General features: G+C 43.3%; 1 protein-coding gene across 1 annotated transcript; it reads left to right on the plus strand.

The window, feature by feature from the left end:
- The first annotated feature begins 6,024 nt into the window (after positions 1-6,024).
- On the plus strand, positions 6,025-10,318 carry LOC115683571 (putative disease resistance protein RGA3). The gene is made up of 2 exons (XM_030608107.2): positions 6,025-9,691; positions 10,039-10,318. Exon 1 carries the CDS (start codon positions 6,091-6,093, stop codon positions 9,676-9,678), a length of 3,588 nt encoding a protein of 1,195 aa, XP_030463967.2. The 5' UTR covers positions 6,025-6,090; the 3' UTR covers positions 9,679-9,691; positions 10,039-10,318.
- Positions 10,319-23,727: the final 13,409 nt, after the last annotated feature.

Consider the following 23,727-nt stretch of genomic DNA (forward strand, 5'->3'; position numbering starts at 1 on the left):
TCGGTAAATGAAATGCTTAAGTGTAACTATTTTTTGAGAGGAGCAAATGGATGCTTGAATTGTTGACAGAATTTTAATTGGTAATTTTTCGTTACTATTTTATGCAAGGTAGTTTTGGAAGGAATATATAGAAGGGAGGGCCGTGAGAATGTAGAATTTATGGATGTGAGCTTTAGTATAACTACTCCCAGTCTTTTTTTTTTTAATTTTTTCATCAATATTTTAAAATAATTATATGATGCGTCAAAATTTGACTTTTTCTTTCTTATTTTTCATCACTTTGTTTTTCTTATCTCCATTTTTATTGAGTTAATTTTAACAAATAAGTAAGTTCTAATATATAAGAGCATAATTCCACGTAAATGCGATTGATTTGTGTACGATGTTTACAGTTTAGTGACATTTTTGTCATCAATTAGATTTTAATTTTCTTTAATATCCTATATGAAAGTATAATAAATACCACGTGTGATCGTAATGCTTACTCCAATTTTGCCAATTTAATTTATATGAGAGTATGAATTCTTACTATACATATGAAATTATTGCTCAATCATAAATTGTGAAATCATGATGTTGCGCATTTAGGACCAACAATTTTTTGACATATTAAGGCTGTGTTCGTTTGGCGGAAAATATTTTTCAGGAAAACATTTTTCGGGTTTTCCGGTGTTCGGGGGCGGAAAACATTTTCCCCCGGAAAACATTTTCCCCTCAATGAGGGAAAACATGACCAAATTGGTGGAAAATGATTTCCGCTTCTGAAAAGCGGAAATCATTTTCCGCCAAACTCCTCCTTCACCCCTCCAGTTGCCACTGCTGCCCCCCCGGATGTTGGTCACCGCCACCGGTTGCCGGCCGCCGCCGGTCGCCGGCCGCGTGCCGGTAGCCGGCCGCCGGTCGCGCGCGCCGCCGGTCGCCGGCCGCCGCGCAGCCGGTCGCGCGCCGCCGGCCGCCGGCCGCCGCAGCCCGGTCGCGCGCCGCGGTCGCCGGCCGCCACCGCCGCCGAAAAATATTTTTCGAAACTTTTTCATATTGGTTGCTGAACACCGGAAAATTATGTTCCAGGAAAATATTTTCCAAAAGGAGAATATTTTTCGCCAAACAAACGGAGCCTAAGTGTCCAAGACAGATCAATGCACAAGCAGTGCTCAGACTTTGATAAACAATCAATAAACGGCAGTTTGATAACTATTTGTGTAAAATGTATTTAATAGCAGTGATGTATCTCGTAAAATTTAAATAATATATATTGTCTAGCTACATAACAAGAATGTGTTGACTGTTATGGAGGTACAAGGATACTAATGCTGTTCGGATACTATATATATGGAAAAAAGGCTAATAACACCAAAAACTCCAAATTAATACACCCGCGCCACATTTACACCAAAGTAATTTTTGTGTTACAAAACTTTGCAACTAGTACACGTATGCCACATTTACTTCAAATTAGTTTTCATGTCATAAAAAATATCAAATTGCTACATATGTGCCACATTTATTCCAAACGGGTATGTCCATGCCTCATTTACTCCAAATTGTGATAAATCTAGGAACATTTTAGGGCAAATGTGACACGAGTGCACTAGTTTGAAGTAAATGTGGCACAACTGTACCAATTTAGGATTTTTTGTAATACAAAAATTAGTGTGAGGTTACGGCACAAGTGTTCTAGTTCGGGAGTTTTTGTAACATCCTGAATTTTGACCCGTTACCGGGACCAATAAAGTGTACATTAATTCTCGTTTGATTTTAGTAAGTCTCGCCCGGACTTGATCAATCACGGGATACTAACCAGATGAGAAAGGCTAAATAGGAACCGGTACGTGGACCGAGGAACCGATCATGGTTGAGTACCGATTTCGAGAAACGTCGAAGGGATATTTTGGACCAATATGGGCCGATCTTAGGAAAATGACGGATGTGTTAGGGTCAGTAACGTATGATCGGATCGCGGGTGATTCCGCACGACCGAAAGTACGCCTGACAAACTAATCCTGAATTTAGTCCGAACGATCGCGACCTCCGGTACTAGTGATAATTCCTCACGTTCTCCCGAAATTCGAGACTATCACGACTCGGACAACCTCAGGTCGATACGCGTAACACCTAAACAGCCGCCCGTTAGTGAGAGGCCCTAAAACTTCAAAACGAGCAAATTTGGTTGCGATATTGGAACCGAACTTCGATATCAAAATTTCAAGGGTAATTACGACTAATTTGCAAGACCGACGTCATTTGAGAGTGGCCACACATGTTTGAGACTAGTACGGCTGAAAACTGAAAACTCGACAAAAAAAATTGAGAAAATTACAATTTTGCCCCTGGGGACCCCGATGTCCGTTTTCGAGGCCAAACGAAGTTATTTTTCGGAACCGATGCCAATTTGGAGTGGCCACGCATGTCTGGAGTGCGTGCGGTTGAAAATTGGAATTTCGACCCGGGATCGGAAAATTACGAAAATGCCCCTAAGGCCATTTTTATCTAATTTCGAATTTGGATAAATTTTGAGGAATTAACCAGGTTAATTGGACTAAACCAGGTCTGGTCAGCCCATGATTGAGGACAAATGACCCCTTTGCCCCTTGCATTATTGGATATGGATGAATACTAGCCATTGGATTAAGGGCAAAAATGTCCAAGCCCTTGGATGATTGACACTTGGCTTCCACTAACCAAACTTTGACCATACTTGACCAGCCCATTTCTCTCTCTCCCTCCAAAAACCTCTCGGCAGCCCTCTCTCTCCCGATCACCTCCCTTGGACACCATCACCGCCTGGAAGCCAACCGCGCCGGTGTCGCCGCCGTGCGCCGCCGCCGGTGTCGCCGTCCCTGTCTTGCCTCATCACCCTCATCTTCAGCTGACCGTCTCCTCCTCCTTCTTCTTTGGTTTCATTTTGGCGTGGACAGCAGGCCATCACCGTTCACCGCCGGTGCAAGAAGACCGCCGGACGCCGGGAAGCCTCGCCGGTGAGCCACCGTGCACCACCGCCGCCGCCGAGTCTTACCGCGTGTCGGTAATTGGCCACCCGTTCTCGTCGACTCGAGTTAATATTAGGCGAGTATAAATCCCTAAACCCCGAACTAGTCTAATTGTGCTTTAGGGGTTAGTTTAGTGTTTAATTAGTGGTTAGTGTTTAGTGGATGATTAGGGGACCTAATTGGTGCTTAATGAAGTGTGTTAAGGGTGGTTTAGTGCCCAAATCAAGTTCTGCCTTGGTACTGTTCATACAGTACCGAATTTGCATTATATTGTCTAAGTTGAGCATTAAATGGATTAAGGTATAATGGCTGGAATTTGTGCATTCTAGGGGTAATTTAGGGGTTAATTAGGCTTAATTAGGGCCTAATTAGATTTATTTGGGTGTAGGGTGATTAGGGTATGTGATTAGGGCTTAATGAGGTGGTTTAAATGTGATTTATGGCCTAAATGGTATTCTGTCCGGGTACTGTTCACACAGAACCGAATTTGTGCAAATAGCCTAAGTTGGGACTTATTTGGTTCATTGATTAATGACTTGAATTTAGGTAATTGGGTGGCTATTTAGAGCTTGTATAAACCCTATTGGGCGACCCCGTGATGGTGAGAATGTCTACTGAGATCGAGTTGCCCAAGGCGGGCCTTAGGCGCATTAAATTTACTTTGGAATAAATGCGCGGAACGATTGTCGGTTTGATTGGACTAGAATGGAAATAATTTGGAGTATCGATAATGCGTTGGATTCATCTAAATTGAGAATGATTGCGTTTAGCATATTGGCGTTGAAAGTTGGCATTGGGTGTCCTGGCTTGAAATTCATATATCATGTTGTTGATTGACTGGAATTGGGCGCATTAGTGTGCGTGTTTGAAGTGATTCAAACTGTTGGCCTTCGGGTCGGGCCTACGGATCGTTTTATCAAACTGTTGGCCTTCGGGTCGGGCCTACAGGTCGTTTTATTGAATTATGGCCTTCGAGTCGGGCCTCCGGGTCGATTTATACAACTGTGGGCCTTCGGGTCGTTATATTTGTGGGCCTTTGGGTCGGAATAATTGCACGTGAGTATTTTTGTTGTTGAACACCTAACCTGCAGGGTTTCGAGATAATGTATTGGGCTGTGGGCCCGGGAGAAATTTTAGTGATTTACTGGTTCTTTGCTTGATGTGTTTAATTTACCTATCTGGAGGTGCACATTAGCCTAGTTTAGGATTAGGGGTTGTTACTTGCTGAGTTTTCTCACGGTTGTTGTAAAACTGACATTTCAGATCCCCGACCATGAATTTTAAAGACGCGCCGTTACGTTTCGGGATCCCCACCCATATAGAGCGCTCGAGGACAGTTCATCCTGTGGGGAATGATGAGGTGTACATACGGCATTATACGTTAGTTAGGGTAGACGTAGGTTTAGCTCACTATGAGACCCACGAGTACCTAGCTTGGTGTTTCCGGGACCGTTTTGGAGACGAGTTCAGTCCCATCAGGTCTGCTGATGTCCCGTTTGTCGGAGAGGGTCAGTTGCACCCGCAGTGTCCAAACGGCAATATTATAGATGTGGATATGGAGAGTAACCAAGACTCGTAGGTAGAGTATGAGATTGTGGAGGATGAGGAGGAGCATGAGGAGCTAGGTGGGGTAGCTTTTGAGCCAGAGGTTGTGGACCCAATCCCGGAGCAGGTGTACGCGAAGGCCCCAGAGCCGATGGATATAGCTGAGGCCGAAGAGCAGGAGCCTTCCGAGAGTTCTTCAGATTTGTTGGGTTCTGATCCCGACTGGGTACCCTAGGTTAGACCTCAGTTGTAGGAGCGAGGGCCGATGCTTTTTGACTGTAGCCCTCCTGTTGGTAGTTGACCCCGGCCGCTGATCCCTTTTTGTCTTAGTGGCCCTATCGTTGTATCTTTTGTTGTAAATGGATATTGTACATAAGTTATGGTAAAGAATGTTTATCTCGTTTCAAATTGTTCGTAAATTATTTATCTGGTGTTATTCATGGTTACTTTGTTTATTGTCCGAGTGTATATATATATATATATATATTATATATATACGTCGTTTCCGCATGTGTCGTGTTTTTCTCTGATTTGGGTTTTCGGGTTGGTGACGTAGCCTGGGAGCATCGCACCACAATTTCGACCTGTACACGGGATATTGTCGCTTCGTGGGGTACGGGGCGTGACAATTTTTGTGATACAAAAATTAATTTGAAGCAAATGTGACATGGACGTACTAAATTGAGATTTTTGGTGATATTAACCATAAAAAAGAAGAAGATAGATTCCATCATGCATAGTCCTACTTGAAATCACAGTAACCCACTGCCCAATATGTGCTAGATCGACACGTGTCCATGAAATTGTCACCACAAAAGTGTCATGATTTCTAACCAAACTAGCCAATTTGCTTTGCTTTTGCCGCATCCTCTTTCGAGCAAACTTTTTTGGAAATTCGGCAGCCAATTTCAATGGATGAAAATCTATTTATCAGATAGTTTGATGTATTAAATACATTTACAGTGCTAGAAATTATTTTATCGACCGTCCTTTGTAACATTTTGTTCGTCAACTCTGCAACTGGCTAAACAATTTTGGAGACCACTTTCGCATGCTATTTTCATGTTCAAATGAAAATGAAAACCAAAAACTGGAAAATTTTAGCTAAACAAACAGGGCAACCTGCTTTGCTTTTACCGCATAGTCAAGCCATGATGTTAGACTAGTGATTTCGTGCATGTCAAGCTCGGAATTTGTCCATTGGGACCCTTCCAAAAGTTTTTCACTACATTAGCTGCATTCCACATTTTACGATGATTCCGAAACCATATCTCACAAAGGCTTTCATAATTTCAGCATTTTATGTCGAATCGCGCCAAGGCTATATTCCCCTTTTCTTCTTATTGATCAATTCCATTCCCACTAGCCAGAATTTGATTTCCTCATTTAAACATGATAACAAATGAGATTTGAGGATTCGACTTTCGTGCGTGTGGAACGCTGTGGGCCATTACTCTGATTTTTTCATGATATTATGTATTTTCTCATTAGTTTAAAGACTATTCGAGTTTTCATGAAGTGACGTGGAGATGCCGTTGGCCTTGCTATATATTCGTGCATGAAGTTGATCATGAGGCAGCACCAGACCATTGTCTCCCAACAAAAGCATCAGCTCTGCAACCTCCTCTCAAACACTCCTCAACCCCTGCTTTTCCCATCGAAAATGGCGGAAGCAGTGCTCTTCAACCTTGCAACTGACATACTGAAAAGCCTCGCCACTGAAATGGCGAAACGTGGAGGCTCCTTCGCTTCTCAGAATATCCAGTTACTCTGCTGTGCCAAGGACGAGCTCCAAAGCCTTGAAGACACCGTCCGGACCATCCAAGCTGTGCTTTTGGATGCTGAAAGACAGCAATGGCACAACAATGAGCTCAAGCTCTGGCTCAAGAGGCTCAAGGATATGCTGTGCGAGTTACAGGATTTGCTCGACGATGTCGCAACCGAAGATCTGAGGTGGAAGGTCACTTCTGGCAACAAGATGTTGAAAGCAGTACGCATTTTCTTCTCTAAATCAAATCAGCTTGCACACCATCTCAAAGTGGCTAATAAGATTCAGGAACTTAGGAAGAAACTGGTTCGGCTTAAAAATGATAGGGAGTTCAATTTGGAGCGGCATCTGAGTGAGGCAACTCTTTCTATTGTGAGGAGGACAACTCACTCTTTTGCGCGCGAGGAAGAAATAATTGGTAGAGAAGAGGATAAGAAGAAGATAATCGCACATTTGCTTGATTCCTCCTCCAGAGAGAGTGTGTCGGTTGTTTCCATCGTTGGTATAGGAGGACTTGGAAAAACCGCGCTTGCTGAGCTGGTATATAACGATGATAAGGTGAACGATTATTTCGAGCTTAAGATGTGGGTGTGTCACGGGGATCCTAAAATCTTTGATGTGGATTTGATCATCAAAGACATATTGAAGTCTGCCCAAGACGAGTGTCGAGAGGATCCTGAGATGAGGAGAGATCTGCAAGACCTTGAGAAAAAATCTAAGGACCAGTTGCAAAGGCTCCTTCGTAAGGTACTAGACGGGAAGAAATACTTGCTTGTTTTGGATGACTTGTGGAATGAAGATCGCCTGAGATGGTTGGAGCTCCAACCTTTGCTAATAGGTGGTTCATGGGGGAGCAAGATACTCGTAACCACCCGCAGTAAATCAGTTGTCCACGCTGCAGAAGCGAAATCAGTTATCCATGTTCTACGTGGCTTATCTGAAGATAAGTCGTGGGATTTATTCAAGAAAATGGCTTTTGGAGATGGGGAACAATCATTTGACCCAGCGCTTGAGAAGATAGGTCGAGACATTGTTAAAAAATGCCGCTGTGTTCCCCTTGCCATCAAAACTGTAGGCAGCCTTTTATACAACAAAAAGGAAAATGAGTGGCTGTATTTGCAAGAGCATGAACTTTCAAAAATAGATAAGTTGGACCATGGTTTTATGGAAGTCCTCAAGTTCAGCTACAATCATCTTCCGTCATGGTTAAAGCATTGTTTTGCATATTGTGCTTTGTTTCCAAAGGATTTTGTCTTTGATAAACATACAATGATACAGCTTTGGATGGCACAAGGCTTTATTGAGTCATCGGACGCGAACAAGGACCTAGAACAAATCGGGGATAGTTATGTCTCGGACCTACTGTGTAGGTCATTCCTTGAAGTTGAACAGGTCCATCCTTCCACAGGTGAGGTGACAGCATTCATGATGCACGATCTCATGCACGATCTTGCCTTGGCAGTCGCAGGAGATGAGTGCAAGATGTTTAATCTCAATGAAGGAGGCATCGCTAGAGGAATCCGACATGCATCATTTGTTTCACAATCGTTCTCGCTACAGGAAATGACCTCTCTACTTGAAGAGAGCAATCTACGAACATTTCTCTATATGAACAGGAGAACATTTGGAGAGCTATCGATCCAAAATGAATATCAGGCAAATCTCTCCAAGTTTAGGCATTGCCGAGCGTTGGGTTTTAGCGATGCAAATTTTTGTATCCCTCCCTCCTTGGGAAGTCAATTGAAACACTTAAGATTTCTTGATCTCTCTGGCAATAGATTCATTGAGAGTTTGCCAGATTCAATCACGGATTTATTGCACTTGCAAACCCTTAACCTCTCTGGTTGCCTTCAACTTAAAACACTTCCAAGAGATTTGAGGAAATTGGTCAACCTTAGACACCTCTTAATTGATGGGTGTTCCTCACTGAGCCACATGCCATGCGGGTTGAACCACTTGTCTTTGCTTCATACTTTATCCCAATTCACCTTATCAAAGATGGACCATAAAGTACCCGGTGGTGTGGGGAGTGTAGATGAACTGGGTGAGTTAAACAAATTGGTTGGGTCCATTACTCTTCAAAAGTTGGAGTTCCTTCAACTGGCACCAAATAAAGGTTACTTGAGGGAGAAGCAACATCTCCGTACCTTGGAGCTAGAGTGGTCGACGGAGCAGCAAGACGACAAAAGCGAGAGTGATGAATTGATCTTGTGGGAGAACCTCAGACCGCACCCAAATCTAGCCGATTTGAACATATCCTCTTATATGGGTAGGAGTCCGCCAAACTGGCTTTCCTCCACCAAGAATCTTGTTGAGCTCACACTCTTGCATTGTAAAGGATGGAAGTACTTGCCATCTGTGAGTGAACTCCCTTCCCTTAGACAGTTGGCTCTCGTTTCTTTGGATGCATTGGAGTTTGTTCAAGAGATAAGTGACCCAACGCAATCTAATACTGCAAGCCCCTTCTTCCCATCTCTGGAGAAACTGCACCTCTACCACTGTGGCAAGCTAAAAGGATGGTGGGGAAGAAGGCAACTGGTGGGAGCAGATCAAGATTATCTCCAGTATGATTCTCAATCATCATTCTCAAAACTTTCATTGATGGATATATCCGATTGTCCCCTTCTGAATTCCGTGCCACTGTTCCCCTGGATAGAAACGTTGCGAATAGATGGAGTTAGTGCGAAGCTATTGGTACAACAAGTGATGGCCTTTCAAAATGCTACATCAGAAGGAGCAGTAGTTTCCACGTCCATCCCTCTCTCTAAAGTAAATGAACTAGATTTTTCGGGTGGGGTGGATCTGGAGCACTCGTTGCTTGAGAGTGTACTTCGGTTCCTCGGTAATCTCGAGTACATGAGCCTTTCCTCGTGTCTCAAACTAAGTTGTCTCGCTGGCTTGCAGTACCTATCCTCACTCCAGCAGCTCGAACTTTTGGGTTGTAAAGAGCTCGATTTGTCGAGCCACAACGACGAGCATGGCACCCAGTGGCGATCCCTCGTGAATCTCCGCCATCTTATATTGGCACAACTTCCAAAACTCGTGGCATTACCCGAGGGAATTCAACATGTCACCACTTTACAATATCTTGAGGTTGATCGCTGTAAGGAACTGAAGAGTTTGCCGAAATGGATTGGAAATTTCTCCTCGCTCCATGAGCTTGAAATTTATGACTGTCCAAGTTTAATGTGTTTGCCTGATGGGATGCGCCGCCTCACCTCCTTGAAGAAATTGAGAATCACTGGATGTCCTGCTCTGGAAGAGAGGTGCCAAACGGAAAGCGGTGCGGACTGGGAAAAGATTGCGCACGTTCCATGCTTATCATTTGAATCACGTGACTATTGCCCCAATTACATTGAGGATGATATGTCCTCCTAGTATGTTATTTACGGTAAGTTGTTTTTACTCATTTTACACATCTTTGCTAGTCAAATGAATATGAAATGAATCAATCAAAACTGATATTCTGGTCATAACCATAATATTCTTTTAGTATAGCATGAGGTAAGAATAAAATCCACTTGCTATACGTGATATTATATATAAATCAATTCCAATGAGAATAGGTTTGTTTTTTATATGTAAATTTGCTTGGTTTGCAATACGATTCTCATTATAACAATATCTTTAGATATTATTATAATAGCACCGATTTTTTCAAGTCCTTTAACAAAAGATGATGTTTTATACCCGTCCGTACAGTGCATCCTCTCATATTCACCTCAAGAAATTTGGCAGAATCGTTGCGTTTGAACCTAACCACTGCTGTGCGGCACGAGTGATCAGCTCTCCACAGAGTCTTAAGGACATTGCTGGGACCATTCGGTCGGTGCTTTTAAACGCCAAGAAGCGACAATGGCAATCGAATATTTTAGTTGAGTCGAATATTTTCCCTCATAAATTTCTTCTTCGGTTGTTTTGCACACTTGTATAGTTGGGTTTGTAATATGTATTGTGATTGGAATACTACTTGTTTGTGTATGAATGGACGCTGTACCTTTACTCAATAAATCCCGGTAGAAATATATTTTGGCTCCGCAATTGGAACTCCACCCGAGGGCAATGCGAAGAGTCACGACCAGCGACAACACGGCTATGAAACCGGCCTGTGCAGAGCCTTAATGTGGGTAAAAATATTAGGGTACTTAGGCTCCGTTTGTTTAAAAATGAATGATTTGGAAACTATTTTCCTAAAGATGATTGCTTGCATCGTTTGAAATAATTAGTCAATGAAAAATATTTTCATTATCGACAATAATTTGTATCTAGATATTTTCATGGATGATGAGAATATTTTTTATCCACTCATTTTTATAAGCGATACAACAATTATTTTTAGAAAAATGGTTTTCAAATCATTGATTTTCCACGAAATAAACGAAGGCGTAGGAAAAAATTAGGAAGGATTGAGGATGATAGGAAGCTCCATTTAAATACACATCTGAGTGAGCAAACAGCCGCTGTCGGGAGGAGGAAAACTCACTCTTCCATGCATAAGAAGAGGATAAGGAGGAAATCGTCCAACTCATGTTTGATCCCACCTCCAAGGAGAGTGTTTCTGCTGTGTTTCAATCGTTGTTACAAGAGGTCTAGGAAAAACCGTGCTTGCTCAACTAGTATACAACGACGGGAAGGAGAGAGACCATTTCAAGCTTATGATGAAGGTCAGTGTGTCTGATGTCTTTGATGTAGATTTGATCATGAAAGTGACACTGAAATCTGCACCAGATAAGTGTAACGATGACACAATAGCCAGAATTTCTATCGCCGCATAAAAATGAAGGCGTCTAGATCATAGTTACACCACTCTTTTTGATTAACTTCAAGCCCCGACCTCCAATTTCTTCCTTCTGAATGTCCTCGACACGGTTCTTCACTACAATGGCAGCAACTTCAAGAATGGGTGGAAGAAGATGCGCCGGACTGCCAAGCCCGCCCAGCATATCCAGGTTTTAGCTCGTACCTTGGCCTGATACCGGAGAATAATCCTCCAAAATTCCACTTTTTCCAGCCACACTTCTCTGCTTAGACGAGTGACTGGGCCTGAACACATCAGCCACTTTCTTTGCCAACTCCTTATCCTTCCTAGGTCGACACCCATAGCTTGCCACTCTTCCGAAAATTTTCCCAGCCACCAAACAGAACAAACTCGGTCTGGCGATTTTCAGATTCTCCTGGCAAAGAGATCCATCTTTCCTATGAGACTCAGCTTGTTATCATGGCTGAGGTGTTCTTTTGAAGCCTGCCTTTTTAATAGCACAAATACACCCAATCTGGATCCCCAAGACTCGATAATCCTTCACTGGATCTGCTACAAGCATCTCCCTCTAATCATCAATGGACAGAGCGAAACGCTTCAACTAAAATGATCTCTTCCTTTTTCCTCACTTTGAAGTGATCTTTAATCGACGGCAGAGCGTAAAAAGGCTTCCCAGTTTCAACAGGGGAAGGTAGAGAGAGAAAGCGACCATTAACTGAAAAGTAGTAGAGTTGTAATATGGTGTAAATGGGGAATAAAATCTGATAATTGTTAGCCACGCTTTTAGTTGGTAAAAACTTTGTGCTCAATCATGTTGTCCCTGTTCTTTGGTTCTTGCTTGTACATTACAACTGCAAGCATGTACAAAGACAATAACTTGTTTATTTTGTCTGAAGCCAAGTGTACATGCCCAAAGGAGCAAAGTGTGGAATTAATTGTGAATTGAGCAAGTAGACTAATGACTCAGATTATAATCGAGCACGCAATTCTGTCATGCCTGTCCATTTTTGGGTCGGTCTACAATACCTAATCGACCAGACCACCTAGGAGATATGCAATTTTAGGAGCATATATTCTCTCAGCCAATCAGAGCCTTGGATTATGTGCTCACATGTAGTTCTTTGGTGGAAAAATTTAGTGATCCTAACCAAACCCGTGTGGAGGTTAACATCGGCCCTGAGTTTGAAATTAACGTGAAAATCAGGATTCGTGTGCAGAATCTTTTGTTTTCATCCTATGCAAAATTTGCTAGGTCACTGTCAAACTACCTAAAGAAAATAAAACAGACCCAAGCATGGTAATTAATTGGAATTTTAAAGATTATACCTGTGCCGACTTCATTGCTTTACTGTGACATCCTGATTCTGGCTCACCTATTTTAATGCACAGAGAATAACATTTGGAAATGTTATTTGCAATGACTATTGAGGAATAGTCTTTGAGTGATTAATTCATGTTTTATCTACTCTTTTTTTGTGAATTATCGGTTTTGCGATGATCGTGATTTTGAGGTGCACGAGCTTTACATAATTTCTGTTAATGTGTCATGGAATCTAAAGGGCCTAGTGATAGTGGCGCCTTGCGTTTTTTTGGCTCATGGTGTTTATTAGCAAGTAAAAATGGCTCGGTGGCAATATCGTAAATTTTGGAAATTACAGAGGTATTTTTGGGAAAAATGCCATTTATAAGTCAAACTTTATTTTTCTTTGAAATCCAGCCGGACCCCATCTCTCTTCTCTTTCTTCAATTCTTATCTTGCTTTATTGAAGAAGCTTTGAGTCTAATTATATGTGAGCAATGATAACTTTTGGGTCAAAGTCTTTCTTCTCTTTTCTTCTCTCTTTCTCTCTCTCTCATGCCAACCTCCCTCCCTCTTCCCCATCATTTCTTTTGTCTTGTCTCAATTAGTAACCTTTGAAGTCCATAAGTTGTATTAGATAATATTTTGAGTTACATTGATTGAAAATGATGATGAGTATTGACTTTATGGCTTTCTTCTTTCTATCTTTGTTCTTTTTCTCTTTCTCCTTCATTTCTTCGCCTCCACCGATCGAACCACCTCTCTCCACCGTGCTCTCTCTTTGCCCTCATTTTCTCATCGTTTGTCTTCTTGAGATCTCGCTCGTTTCCTCTCCATTGAAGCTTGAGTTCCGACGTACCTCGAGAAAGATGAAGGACGAAGCTTTACGATCGTATCTAAGGCGAGTATTCTCGCCATTTCTCTTCATTTCAACCCTTTATGTTATGACTAGAGGTGGAGCTTGGATTGCACGTTATACGGAAAGATAACCGGTAGTTGCGCGAAACTTGTGAACATTGGTGGAAGCTTCGAAATGAAGTGATTTTGTGACAACGAGGTTGTTTGCTTTAAAGACGGTGGAAAAATGTGATTTTTCGTTGGTTCGGAAATCCCGACAGTAACCATTCATGTTGATGATTCAGTTGGTGCTAATTTGGAGGAAGTGAAAATATTGTTTCGTAGGTAAATCGGCACAATGAGCTCGTGTAGTGGTTCCGTACGTGAGTGACGAACGTGATTTGCTTTGCATGGCTAGCTTTTATTGCTTACTTGCCTTTTACAACTTTCAATATATCTTGTGATTTAGTTGTGATGAACTCAATCATGTAGTGAACACCAAAAAAATTTCGGTGGTGACGGGATTAAAAAGGTACAGCTGGTGGTGCAGCCATGGACGCTCTCAATAATCATTATTTCGACTATTGTCGATCGTATCTTATTAACGATATTGATATAATAATTGTCAGAGTATTGAAGTTGACATGTTGCATTTCTGTCATTTCATCTATATACATTACATTGTAAGGATTACGGTGAGGACCATCAGCTGGAGTACCGGTGATCCCCCATGGGAGCCAGCGAGGGAATTCGAGAAGCTCAAAGCAGTTATACCGTGAGGCCCTGCTATGTGGTCTCAGTGATAGATGCGCAAGTAAGTCGCATAATCTCAGAGTAAGAGCGAAATGCCTACTGCTATGTGGTCTGCAGAAGATCAGTTCTTAAAATCGATGGTTACGAATGAGAGTGGCATTCGCGGGGAATTCATGGGCATATCATATGCATTCTCATATACATATTATCATTATTCATATCATGATGAAAATCGATGATCTTGTAGTAGACTCTTTAATCATGATATAACTGTTTGAATAGAATAGTCATGGCTTGATTTACTTGCTTAGTTTATCTCACTGTTGTTGCTTTCCATGTTTTTCAGACCGTTAGCATGGCGTTCCATCCACCCACTGAACCTATCTCCACATATGGTTCGGTACTAGATATCGAGGGATTGTTCATTGAGCGTCCCGATCCCGTCGTACCTAGAGTGGCGTTCCCACGCCACTCGACCATTGTCTACGTCAACTGCTTTATCCCCTTAGGACGGATGCCATTTCGTTTTGTATCGGACTACTTCCACATAGATGGTCGTCTGTTTGGACATGTCCCCTTCCTTTGTGAGAGTGTGAGGAGGTCCGTGGCCAGTGATTGATCAGGCCAGGTGTTGATGCAGTAGCCCCTTTTTGTTTGAGCTGCATCATGGCCGCTGGCGAGTAGTCTCCTAGGGCTTTTGTATGGTAGCTTTAAGACAGGCGTGAATGTGACGTTTTGTAGCTGGTAGAAGGAGTAAACTAGATCTTTGCTTCCCAGTTGTCATTTCCTTTGTGATGTAATTATACTAATCGCCTAAAGAAAAAAAAAGATAAATAAGAGATGTCTGTTATGTTTCTTCTGATATCTTTGATTTACATTTCGTTTTCTGCTTGCGTTTTTAATCAAATCAGATAATTAAGCCGCATTGTTTTTGTGACAGCCTAGAACGTCATGGCTCAAGTCGGTATCGTCACATTTACATATTATTTCTGTATCAGATCTTCCCTGTCCACATCGCATCAATTAGAACCTAATGCATGCAAAATGATCCACAATTCCAAATAACCAATATTTCCTACACCCATTTTCCATGGGCTTTGACATAAATTATTGCTTATAAAATTTTGAACCAAATGAAAATGTTCACAGAGAGAGATCTGATGATGATATTGAAATATTATTAAAAATTATTACAAGTGTATCAGTTTGGAGTTTTTTATGGTCAAAAAATCAGTTTAAGGTAAATTTGTCACAGGTATACCAGTTTGGGGTTTTTCGTGGTATTAACCATTTTGTTAAAGGGGTCCACTACTGTAACAGCCCGAATTTCGACGTAATTCCAGGATCAATAAAATTGACAATATTTCGTATTTCATTTTAGTAAGTCTTGCCCAGAGCTGATCACTCTCGGGATACTAACCAATGGGGTATGGCTAACTAAGAAACGGTACGTGGACCGGGGACCCTATCGTGAAACGGATATCGATCACGAGAAACACTGAGTAAATATTTTGGGCCAACGTGGGCCGATCGTAGGAAAGGGCAATGGATTGGGTTTGGCCAAGGCCTACGATGTACCATAAGGACGCAGGTGATTCTGCAAGACCGAAAGTACACGTGGCCAACCAGTCTTAAACTTGAACCGAACGATCGTGACCTCTAGAACTAGTGATAATTTCTCATTCTCTCAATGATCGAGACCATTACGATATGGATAACCTTAGGTCGATTCGCGTATGTCCTAAACAGCCACCCGTTAGCCAGAGACCCTGAAATTGAAACTCGAGCGAGTTTTGTTCACGGAATTGAGCCCGGATTTCGATGTCGATTTTTTAAGGCTTAAGAGGCTATTTTTGGGAATTTGACGTCATATCACGCTGGCCACACACGTTTGGAGTTAGTACGAGTAAAAATTTGGAATTTCGGTCCGGGAGTGAAAAATTACGATTTTGCCCCTCGGGACGCCAGCGTTGCTTTTCGAGGCCAAATGAGGTTATTTTTCGAGACCGACGCCATTTTTGGGTGGCCACGCATACCAGGAGTCGTTATGGCCAAAAATTGAAATTTCGACAAAAATTGGAAAAATAATATTATTTTATTCCCGAAACTTTGACGTGGATTTTCGAGGGCTTGCACGATGAATTTCGCGATTCTGACACCGCATTATGTTGGCCACACACATGGAGGGTTGGTACGGGCGAGAAATGGAACTTCGCCTCGGGACCGAAAAAATGACGGTTTTGCCCCTGGGCTATTTTCGGGTTCGAATTTTTGGAAAATTATTTGGGAAAATTATTGATGATTATCAGCTGCATTATTGGGGCTAAAGACCATTTTACCCTTCACTTTTTGGATAAGGATTAATTAGGGCCGTTAGATTGGGGGCGTTTTGGTCATTTTGCGTAGATTGGCGACACTTGGTGCCCTAGCCCCTATTATTTGACCAGAATTTAATCCTCTCTCTCTCCTCTCACCCTCACTCTCGGCCAGAGCTCTCTCTCCCCTCCCGATCACTCTTTCTCTCCCATTTTCTCTCTCGGCTTGGCTTTGCCGGAGCTCACCGCCGGCCACCGGAGCGCCGCCGCCGGCCACCGTGCCTCGCCGTCGACCACCTCTGTCCCCAGCCTCAGCCTCAGCCTCACCCGACCACTTTCTCTCTCCTTTTCTCTCTCTTTCTCTCCCTTTTTCTCTCCCGGGTTAGCACTGCCGCCGCGCCGGAGCCTCACCACCGCCGCGCCGGAGCCCGATCGGCTGAGCTGCTGCCACTGTGACGTTGCCGACGTCCGTACGTCACTGTTCACCGCGTCCGTACGGTCACTGTTCACGTCGTCCGTACGCCATCGCCGGGAACGCCGCCGCCGGTTCCACTGTTCACCAGTGATCGGTCGCCGTTCCTCGTCGCCGTGGTCTAAAAATTAAGTGAGTATACCTCCTAAACTCGGATTAGGACTGATAGTGCATTTTTCTGGACTGGTTTAGGTATTATCGGTGTATTTTGGACAGGCTTGGGTAGTATTAGTGTATAATTCGGACTGGATTGAGGACTGATTAGTGGAAATAAAATCCGAAGAATTTTGTGGGATTATTATAGATAATTATTGGGCCCGGATTGAGGAAATAGCGGTTGTCCATATTTTTGAGGAATGTACCGGATTATATTGGATAGCAAAAATTATTAGCTGTATGACCGGGATTACCCAGAATGATTGGCTGTTGATTGATTGGTGATCAATTGTGTTTAATTGTGAAATGCCATGTTGCGTGCTTGTGTGGCTGAATCGTGCGGAGTGTGATTGGCCAATTGATGGCTTGAATTATATATTCAGAATTGGGCCGCACGGTATTAATTGGCCAAGTGAGCATGCTATTTATAAATTGGGCACTGTGTAGTGGCTTTGATTTGATTGAGTGCATGTACCTTGCTGATGCTCATGTTGCATTTTTCATAGTCACGCATTGTGTATGCCGAGAGTGGGGCATGTGATGAAATTGTGTGGAAATGCGTGCTTGCCATGAGCATGTGATCACCTAATTGCCCGATGCGTTTTACGCCGGGTTCAGATAAAAATTGGCAGTGTGTCGTGTGATCACTTAAGGCCTTCGGGTCGTGCCGTCCTCATGCACTTTGTATCAGGACGATACCCGGTACGTCCGGAAGACGACCAGCCTCATGCATTTTGTAGCAAGCTTTGGTTCGTAAGGAGATCGGTGTTGCGCCTCATGCACTTTGTAGCAGGCTAGAGACACTGGGCCATGTGATGCGTTTTTACGCTGGCCGCGGAGAGTTGTGGGCCTTCGGGTCGGATTAACAATTGTGGGACTTCGAGTCGTGGCCTTCGGGTCGTAATAATAAATTGAGCATTTGCTAGTGTGCTAGTGTAGGACAGTGGGCCGAGATATGAATTTAGCATGAAAATAACACATGCATGCATAGAAATGCATGGACTAGTATGTGAGTGTGTGGGATTCGGTGAATGGCTTGTGATACGAACACTAATGAGCGTGAGCATGCGTATGACGTACATGTGGATAGCGTGTTCGTGCATGTGAACTGAGCATTATATTGAAATGCTAACCTGCAGGGGCAGCCAGGTAAGTGACTAGGGCCCGAGGACCCAGGTCAAAGAATGATTGTGATTGATATTGCTTTGTTGACTGTATTATACCTGTCGGGAGAATGCATGTTAGCCTAGCCTAGGTTTAGGGGTTGTACTCGCTGAGATTCGTCTCACGGTTGTAATAACCCACATTTTCAGACCCCCGGCTTTGAGGATGGCAGGTGTGCCGATTCGTTTTGGGAGAAGCCCCGGCTAAATATGGTGTGGACCGCCGTGCCTCGTACCGTCTTTTGGTTGGTGGTTGTTGGCCCGTTTTGGCTCTTATAAATGTATTATGAGGTAGACATGAATATTGTATGTAGTTGATAGTAATGAAATGTATATGTTTTTAATATGATGGTTTTAGTATTGTGCTATCCTTGGTTATCTTGTTTTTGTACGGGTGTATATATATTTATATACGTCGCTTCCGCATTAAGATGTTTATCTGATTGTTGGGCGTTGGGTCGGAGATGCGTCCTGGGACGTCGCATCAAATTCGACCTCTTCGTGTGATGTTCGCGTTTCGCGAGGTACGGGGCGTGACAACTACCTCTTGAAATTCATTACCCAAAACACTCAAAAATCACGCGATTACGCCATTATGAAAACCCTTGACCTACATTCTTAGGATGAAGACAAGAAAAACTTTTTCAGCTCTTTGACGGAAAAAAAAAAGAATAATTCTAGAGAAAGATTGATTTCCAAAATTGAATTATATATCTGGTAAGAGGAGTTAAGTCATGTTGTGTAAATATAGCCCACTTGTCTAACGAACCGGTTGTAATTTCCACATCTCTCATTAATGAAGTGTTTTTCTTTACCAAAGCTAATTCAATGCGATTTAAGGGTGAGAAATCTGATTAAGATGCCAATTAACCCTAAATGGAGATTATTCCGTTGCTTGGATTCTAAAGTTGGAATAGTATTTTCATACACGTGAAATAAAAAAGGCACAATGTCGTGAGAGTTATTATAGATTCATCAAAGTCAACACACCAAAACCATTTGCACTTTATAGGCTTACAACACGGGTTTTTTTGTCACATATGGCTTCGGAGAATTCCAATTGTCACGAAAATCATACTTCTGGGTTTCGTTGTTGAACAAACATGGACCACTGGGTACTATGTTCCACAAACAGTTGTCACAATCGAGGTATTCCGGATCATCTTCTTTGTATATATCATAGTAGTGAATATTAAATGGCCATTCAAAGCAACATAAGTCCAATGTTGTTCCCCAAATGTTGGGTTGGAATTGAAATCCCCAGTAGCCTCCGAGAACAAGCAACTAATAGCTGAGATTGTCATCACTTGATTGGTAGTGAATTGTGAGGTTCACTTGTCTCGATACATAGTTGGCGATCTAAACGTACACAGGCTTTCTCCTGTTTATTGCTTCACAGCCACGTTGGAGCGGAATGAGAATAATAGTCAAAATCAGAAAAGATCTAGTTGATGAATAATTCATTTTGATATGCTTTTGCTTTGAAAATGACTCAGTTGCTTTTGATATATAAACCAAATGGAAGCGTGACTTATTTGGTAGAAAATGGGACACTAAGAACTTGCATCTGTTTTGACAAACAATATTGATTGTTTTGCCATTATATTAGATAACAATCGTTTTTGAAAAGGAGTAAACAGATGTCTATAGTTGTCGTTAACTTGGAGAGTATTTCTTCTCTTTATGGAGCGTCTCTATTTGATAAACTAATAAATAAGATGACATATAAATTAGATGGATTGGACAAATGGTAGATGTCACGTCCCGTACTCCACGAAGCACGAGCATCCCTCGCATAGTCAAATTTTGTTGCGACGTCCCAGGACGCGTCTCCGACCCAACGCCCAAAGCACTCAGATCAAAGCACATGCGGAAGCGACGTATATAAATATATATATATACACACCCATACAATAATTATGACAACCAAGGATAGCACAACCGTTAAAACCAATAAAACTGAAAATATACACATTCCATTTCTAGTAAAATGTTTACAATATCTGTTTTACACCAGCTACACGTATAAAAGCCAAAACGGGTCAATAACCACCAACATCAAAAGAGGGTACATGCTCTGCGGTCAGACACCATAACTATCCGGGGCTCCTCCCAAAATGTGTCGGCTCACCTAACATCCTCAATGCTGAGAGGGGTCTGAAAAGAGTGGGTTTATACGACAATGAGACAAGCTCAGCGAGTAAAAACCCCTAAACCAAAACTAGGCTAACATGCACCTCCTGACAGGAAAAACCAGGCACACACTGTATAAGAATTTCAATCAATTGACCTAGGCCCTCGGGCCTAGATCGAATATACAACCTACCCTGCAGGTTAGGCATTTTATATAAATCGCGGCACATACGAGACACACTGGTCACACGTACGCCATATGCGTGCTCATGCCTCAAGTGCCTGTCTTACATACGAATCACCGGCTCACACATTAGTCACATACTCTAGCACACATTTGTCATGCTTATGAATCTCCTCAAATCATGCACTCTGGCATAAGTCTCATTTTAGCAATTTATAAACCGACCCGAAGGCCACGGCCCGAAGGCTCACAACACTCCGCGGCCCGCGCCAAAGCGCATTTCCGGCCCAGTGTCTCTAGCCTGCTCCAAAGTGCATGAGGCGCAACACCGAACTCCTTACGGACCAACGCCGTCTTCCGGACAAACCGGGCATCGTCCTGCTTCAAAGTGCATGAGGACGGCACGACCCGAAGGCCTTAAGTGATCACACGGCACACCGCCAATTTTATCTGAGCCCCGCGTAAACGCATATGGGCATTTAGGGTGATCACACATGCTCATGCCAGGCACGCAAACTCGCACACTTTTCTACTCATGCCCATTCTCGGCATATAGAATGCATGACCATGCAAAATGAGCAATCAATTTCAACCACGAGCACATAACTCAACAAAATCAATACCTGCTCAATTCATGCCGCACGTGCCCAATTAACATGCTAATCAGCCAAACGCACACTTCACATTCTCAGGCACCATAATTCACGCCAAATAAATGGCCAATCGCACACCGCATTAATCGGTCACACAATCACGCGGCATGGCATCAATCAATTGATCATCAAGGCACACAATTCAGCCCACAACCCACTTAAACAAGGCATAATCGGGAAAATTGCAAATTAAACTCCCCAAATTGTCTAATTAATCCTCAACATGGGCAATCACGGCCTTAATCCAATTAGGCCTCATCTTAGTCAAATTTAATCAAATTCGGATCTAAGTATGGCAGCCACCAAACAGCCACATTAGGGCATCAATCCACCTCTTAATTGACATGCTTAACTCCCAAATATCCCACATAATCACTCACTAATCATTGGACCTTAATCGAGTCTAAAACTCACCTAATTAACCTCTAAAATCACATAATCCTATCTAGAAATGCATATTAGTTCTAATTAAGGATTAGGAGTTAATACTCACACTAACTAAGCTCCAAGCTCAACTAAACAACGGGGAACGGGCGGCCAATCGCCGGCATGCGGCGGAATCGGCGGCGGCGTCCCGGTGGCGTCTACGGCGGCTAGAACGGCGAACCGGCGAGGGCGGCTGATCCGGCGGTCCTTTGGCCGAAACAAGAGAGAGAAAAGGGACGGTGAAGGTGAGAGGGAACGGTGGGGTGACGGTGGCGGTCGGACGGCGAGGCGGCGGCCGGCTTGGGCGGACGGCGGCCGGCGATCCTCCTCCGGCGGCGGCGTCGCTCACGGCGAGGAAGGGCAAGGGAGAGGGAGATTTTCGGGAGAAGGGGAGAGGAGAGAGAGAGCTGGCCGGATGAGGTGAGTGATGAGAGAGAGACAAAACAATAAATGGGTTTGACCAATTTTTCATAATTCCCAAAATGCCCTTAAACACTTAGCTCTTATTCATTCTTATCCAATAATTGAGGGGCACTTTGATCATTTTCCAGGTTGAATTATTGGGCTGAAATGAACATAAATTAATCCCCAAAATGCCTCAAAATTCGGAACACCCAAAATAGCCTAGGGGCAAAACGGTCATTTCTCCGGTCCCGAGTCGAAATTTCATTTTTCGCCCGTACCAACTCCAAATGTGTGTGGCCACTCAAAAATGGTGTCGGCCACGCAAAATAATCACTTACGCCCCCAGAAATCGACGTCGGGGTCTAGAGGGGCAAAATCGTAATTTTCACTTCCGGGCCAAAATTCCATTTTTCGATCGTAACTACTCCAAATATGCGTGGCCAACATAATATGACATTAGATTCGCAAAAATAGTTGTACAAGCCCTTGAAAATCGGCACCGAAGTCCGGGTCTAATTTCGTGACCAAAACTCGCTCAATTTCCAATTTCAGGATCTCTCACTAACGGGCGGCTATTTAGGGGTTACGCGTATCGACCTAGGGTTATCCGAGTCATGACGGTTCCAATCATAGAGAGAGAGAGGAATTATCACTAGTTCCAGAGGTCACGATCGTTCGGGTTAAGTTCGGGATTGGTTGGCCACGTGTACTATTGGTCGTGCGGAATCACCCGCGATCCGATCATACGTCATTGGCCAAACTAAATCCTTCACCCTCCTAGGATCGGCCCACATTGGCCCAAAATATTTCCTCGCTGTTTCTCGGAATCGGTGTCCGAATCGTGATCGGGTCCCTGGTCCACGTACCGTTTCCTAATTAGCCATTCATTATCGGTTAGTATCCCGAGAGAGCTCAATTTCGGGCGAGACTTACTAAAATTAAATGAGGAATAATATCAATATTATTGATCCCGGAAACGAGTCGAAATTCGGGATGTTACAAAAGGATGATTGCTACACTTACCTATGTGAAGAATAAGGCTAAGAAAAATTTATTAAAGGTTAATTCCATGAAAAACCCCAAATTGGCACACTCGTGATAATTTTACCTCAAACTAATTTTTTGATCACAAAAAATCCAAAACCGATACACCTGTGACAAATTGTTAGTTTCTGTTAAATTTTACCGTCAAATTATTGAGTTGAATACACGTGATAGTTGACGAGTGTACCAGTTTAGAGTTTTACCCCTCTGTTTGTTACAGGGTTACCAATTTGTGATTTTTCGTAATATTAATCCAATTTAACGGAGGGTAAATTTGTCACAAGTGTACCAATTTGAGGTTTTTGGTGGTCAAAAAATTAGTTAGAAAAAATTTGTCAAGGATGTAACAATTTGAGGTTTTTCGTGGTATTAACCCTACTTAAGTCAAATCCGAGGCAATTTAAAACTTAGCAGCTACATTGAGTCCTCCGTTCGTTTGGCGGAAAATATTCTCCTTTTGGAATATATTTTCCCGGAAGTCATTTTCCTGGAAAATGTTTTCCCGGAACATAATTTTCCGGTGTTTGGCAACCAATATGAAAAAGTTTCGGAAAATATTTTTCGCCGGCGACCGGCGGCGGCGGCGGCCGGCGGCGGAGGCGGCGGCTCGCGACGGGCGGCGGCGGCGGCCGGCGGCGGAGGCGGCGGCTCGCGACCGGCGGCAGCGGCCGGCGGCGGAGGCGGCGGCCGCGACCGGCGGCAGCGGGCGACCGGCGACCGGGCGGCGGCCGGTGATCGGCGGCGGCCGGTGACCGGCGGCGAACGGCTGCGGGCGGCAACCTTTGTGAAGAAGAAGAAGAAGAAGCTCCGGAAAATGATTTCCGCTT

The sequence above is a fragment of the Syzygium oleosum genome, unplaced genomic scaffold (genome assembly GCF_021117445.2).
Source record: "Syzygium oleosum isolate NSW1041296 unplaced genomic scaffold, Sole_v2.1 Sole_v2.01, whole genome shotgun sequence".
Taxonomy (NCBI): Eukaryota; Viridiplantae; Streptophyta; class Magnoliopsida; order Myrtales; family Myrtaceae; genus Syzygium; species Syzygium oleosum.

Excerpts from the sequence above, each read along its gene's own strand:
- LOC115683571 (XM_030608107.2), top strand. The coding sequence starts at position 6,091 with ATGAAGTTGATCATGAGGCAGCACCAGACCATTGTCTCCCAACAAAAG.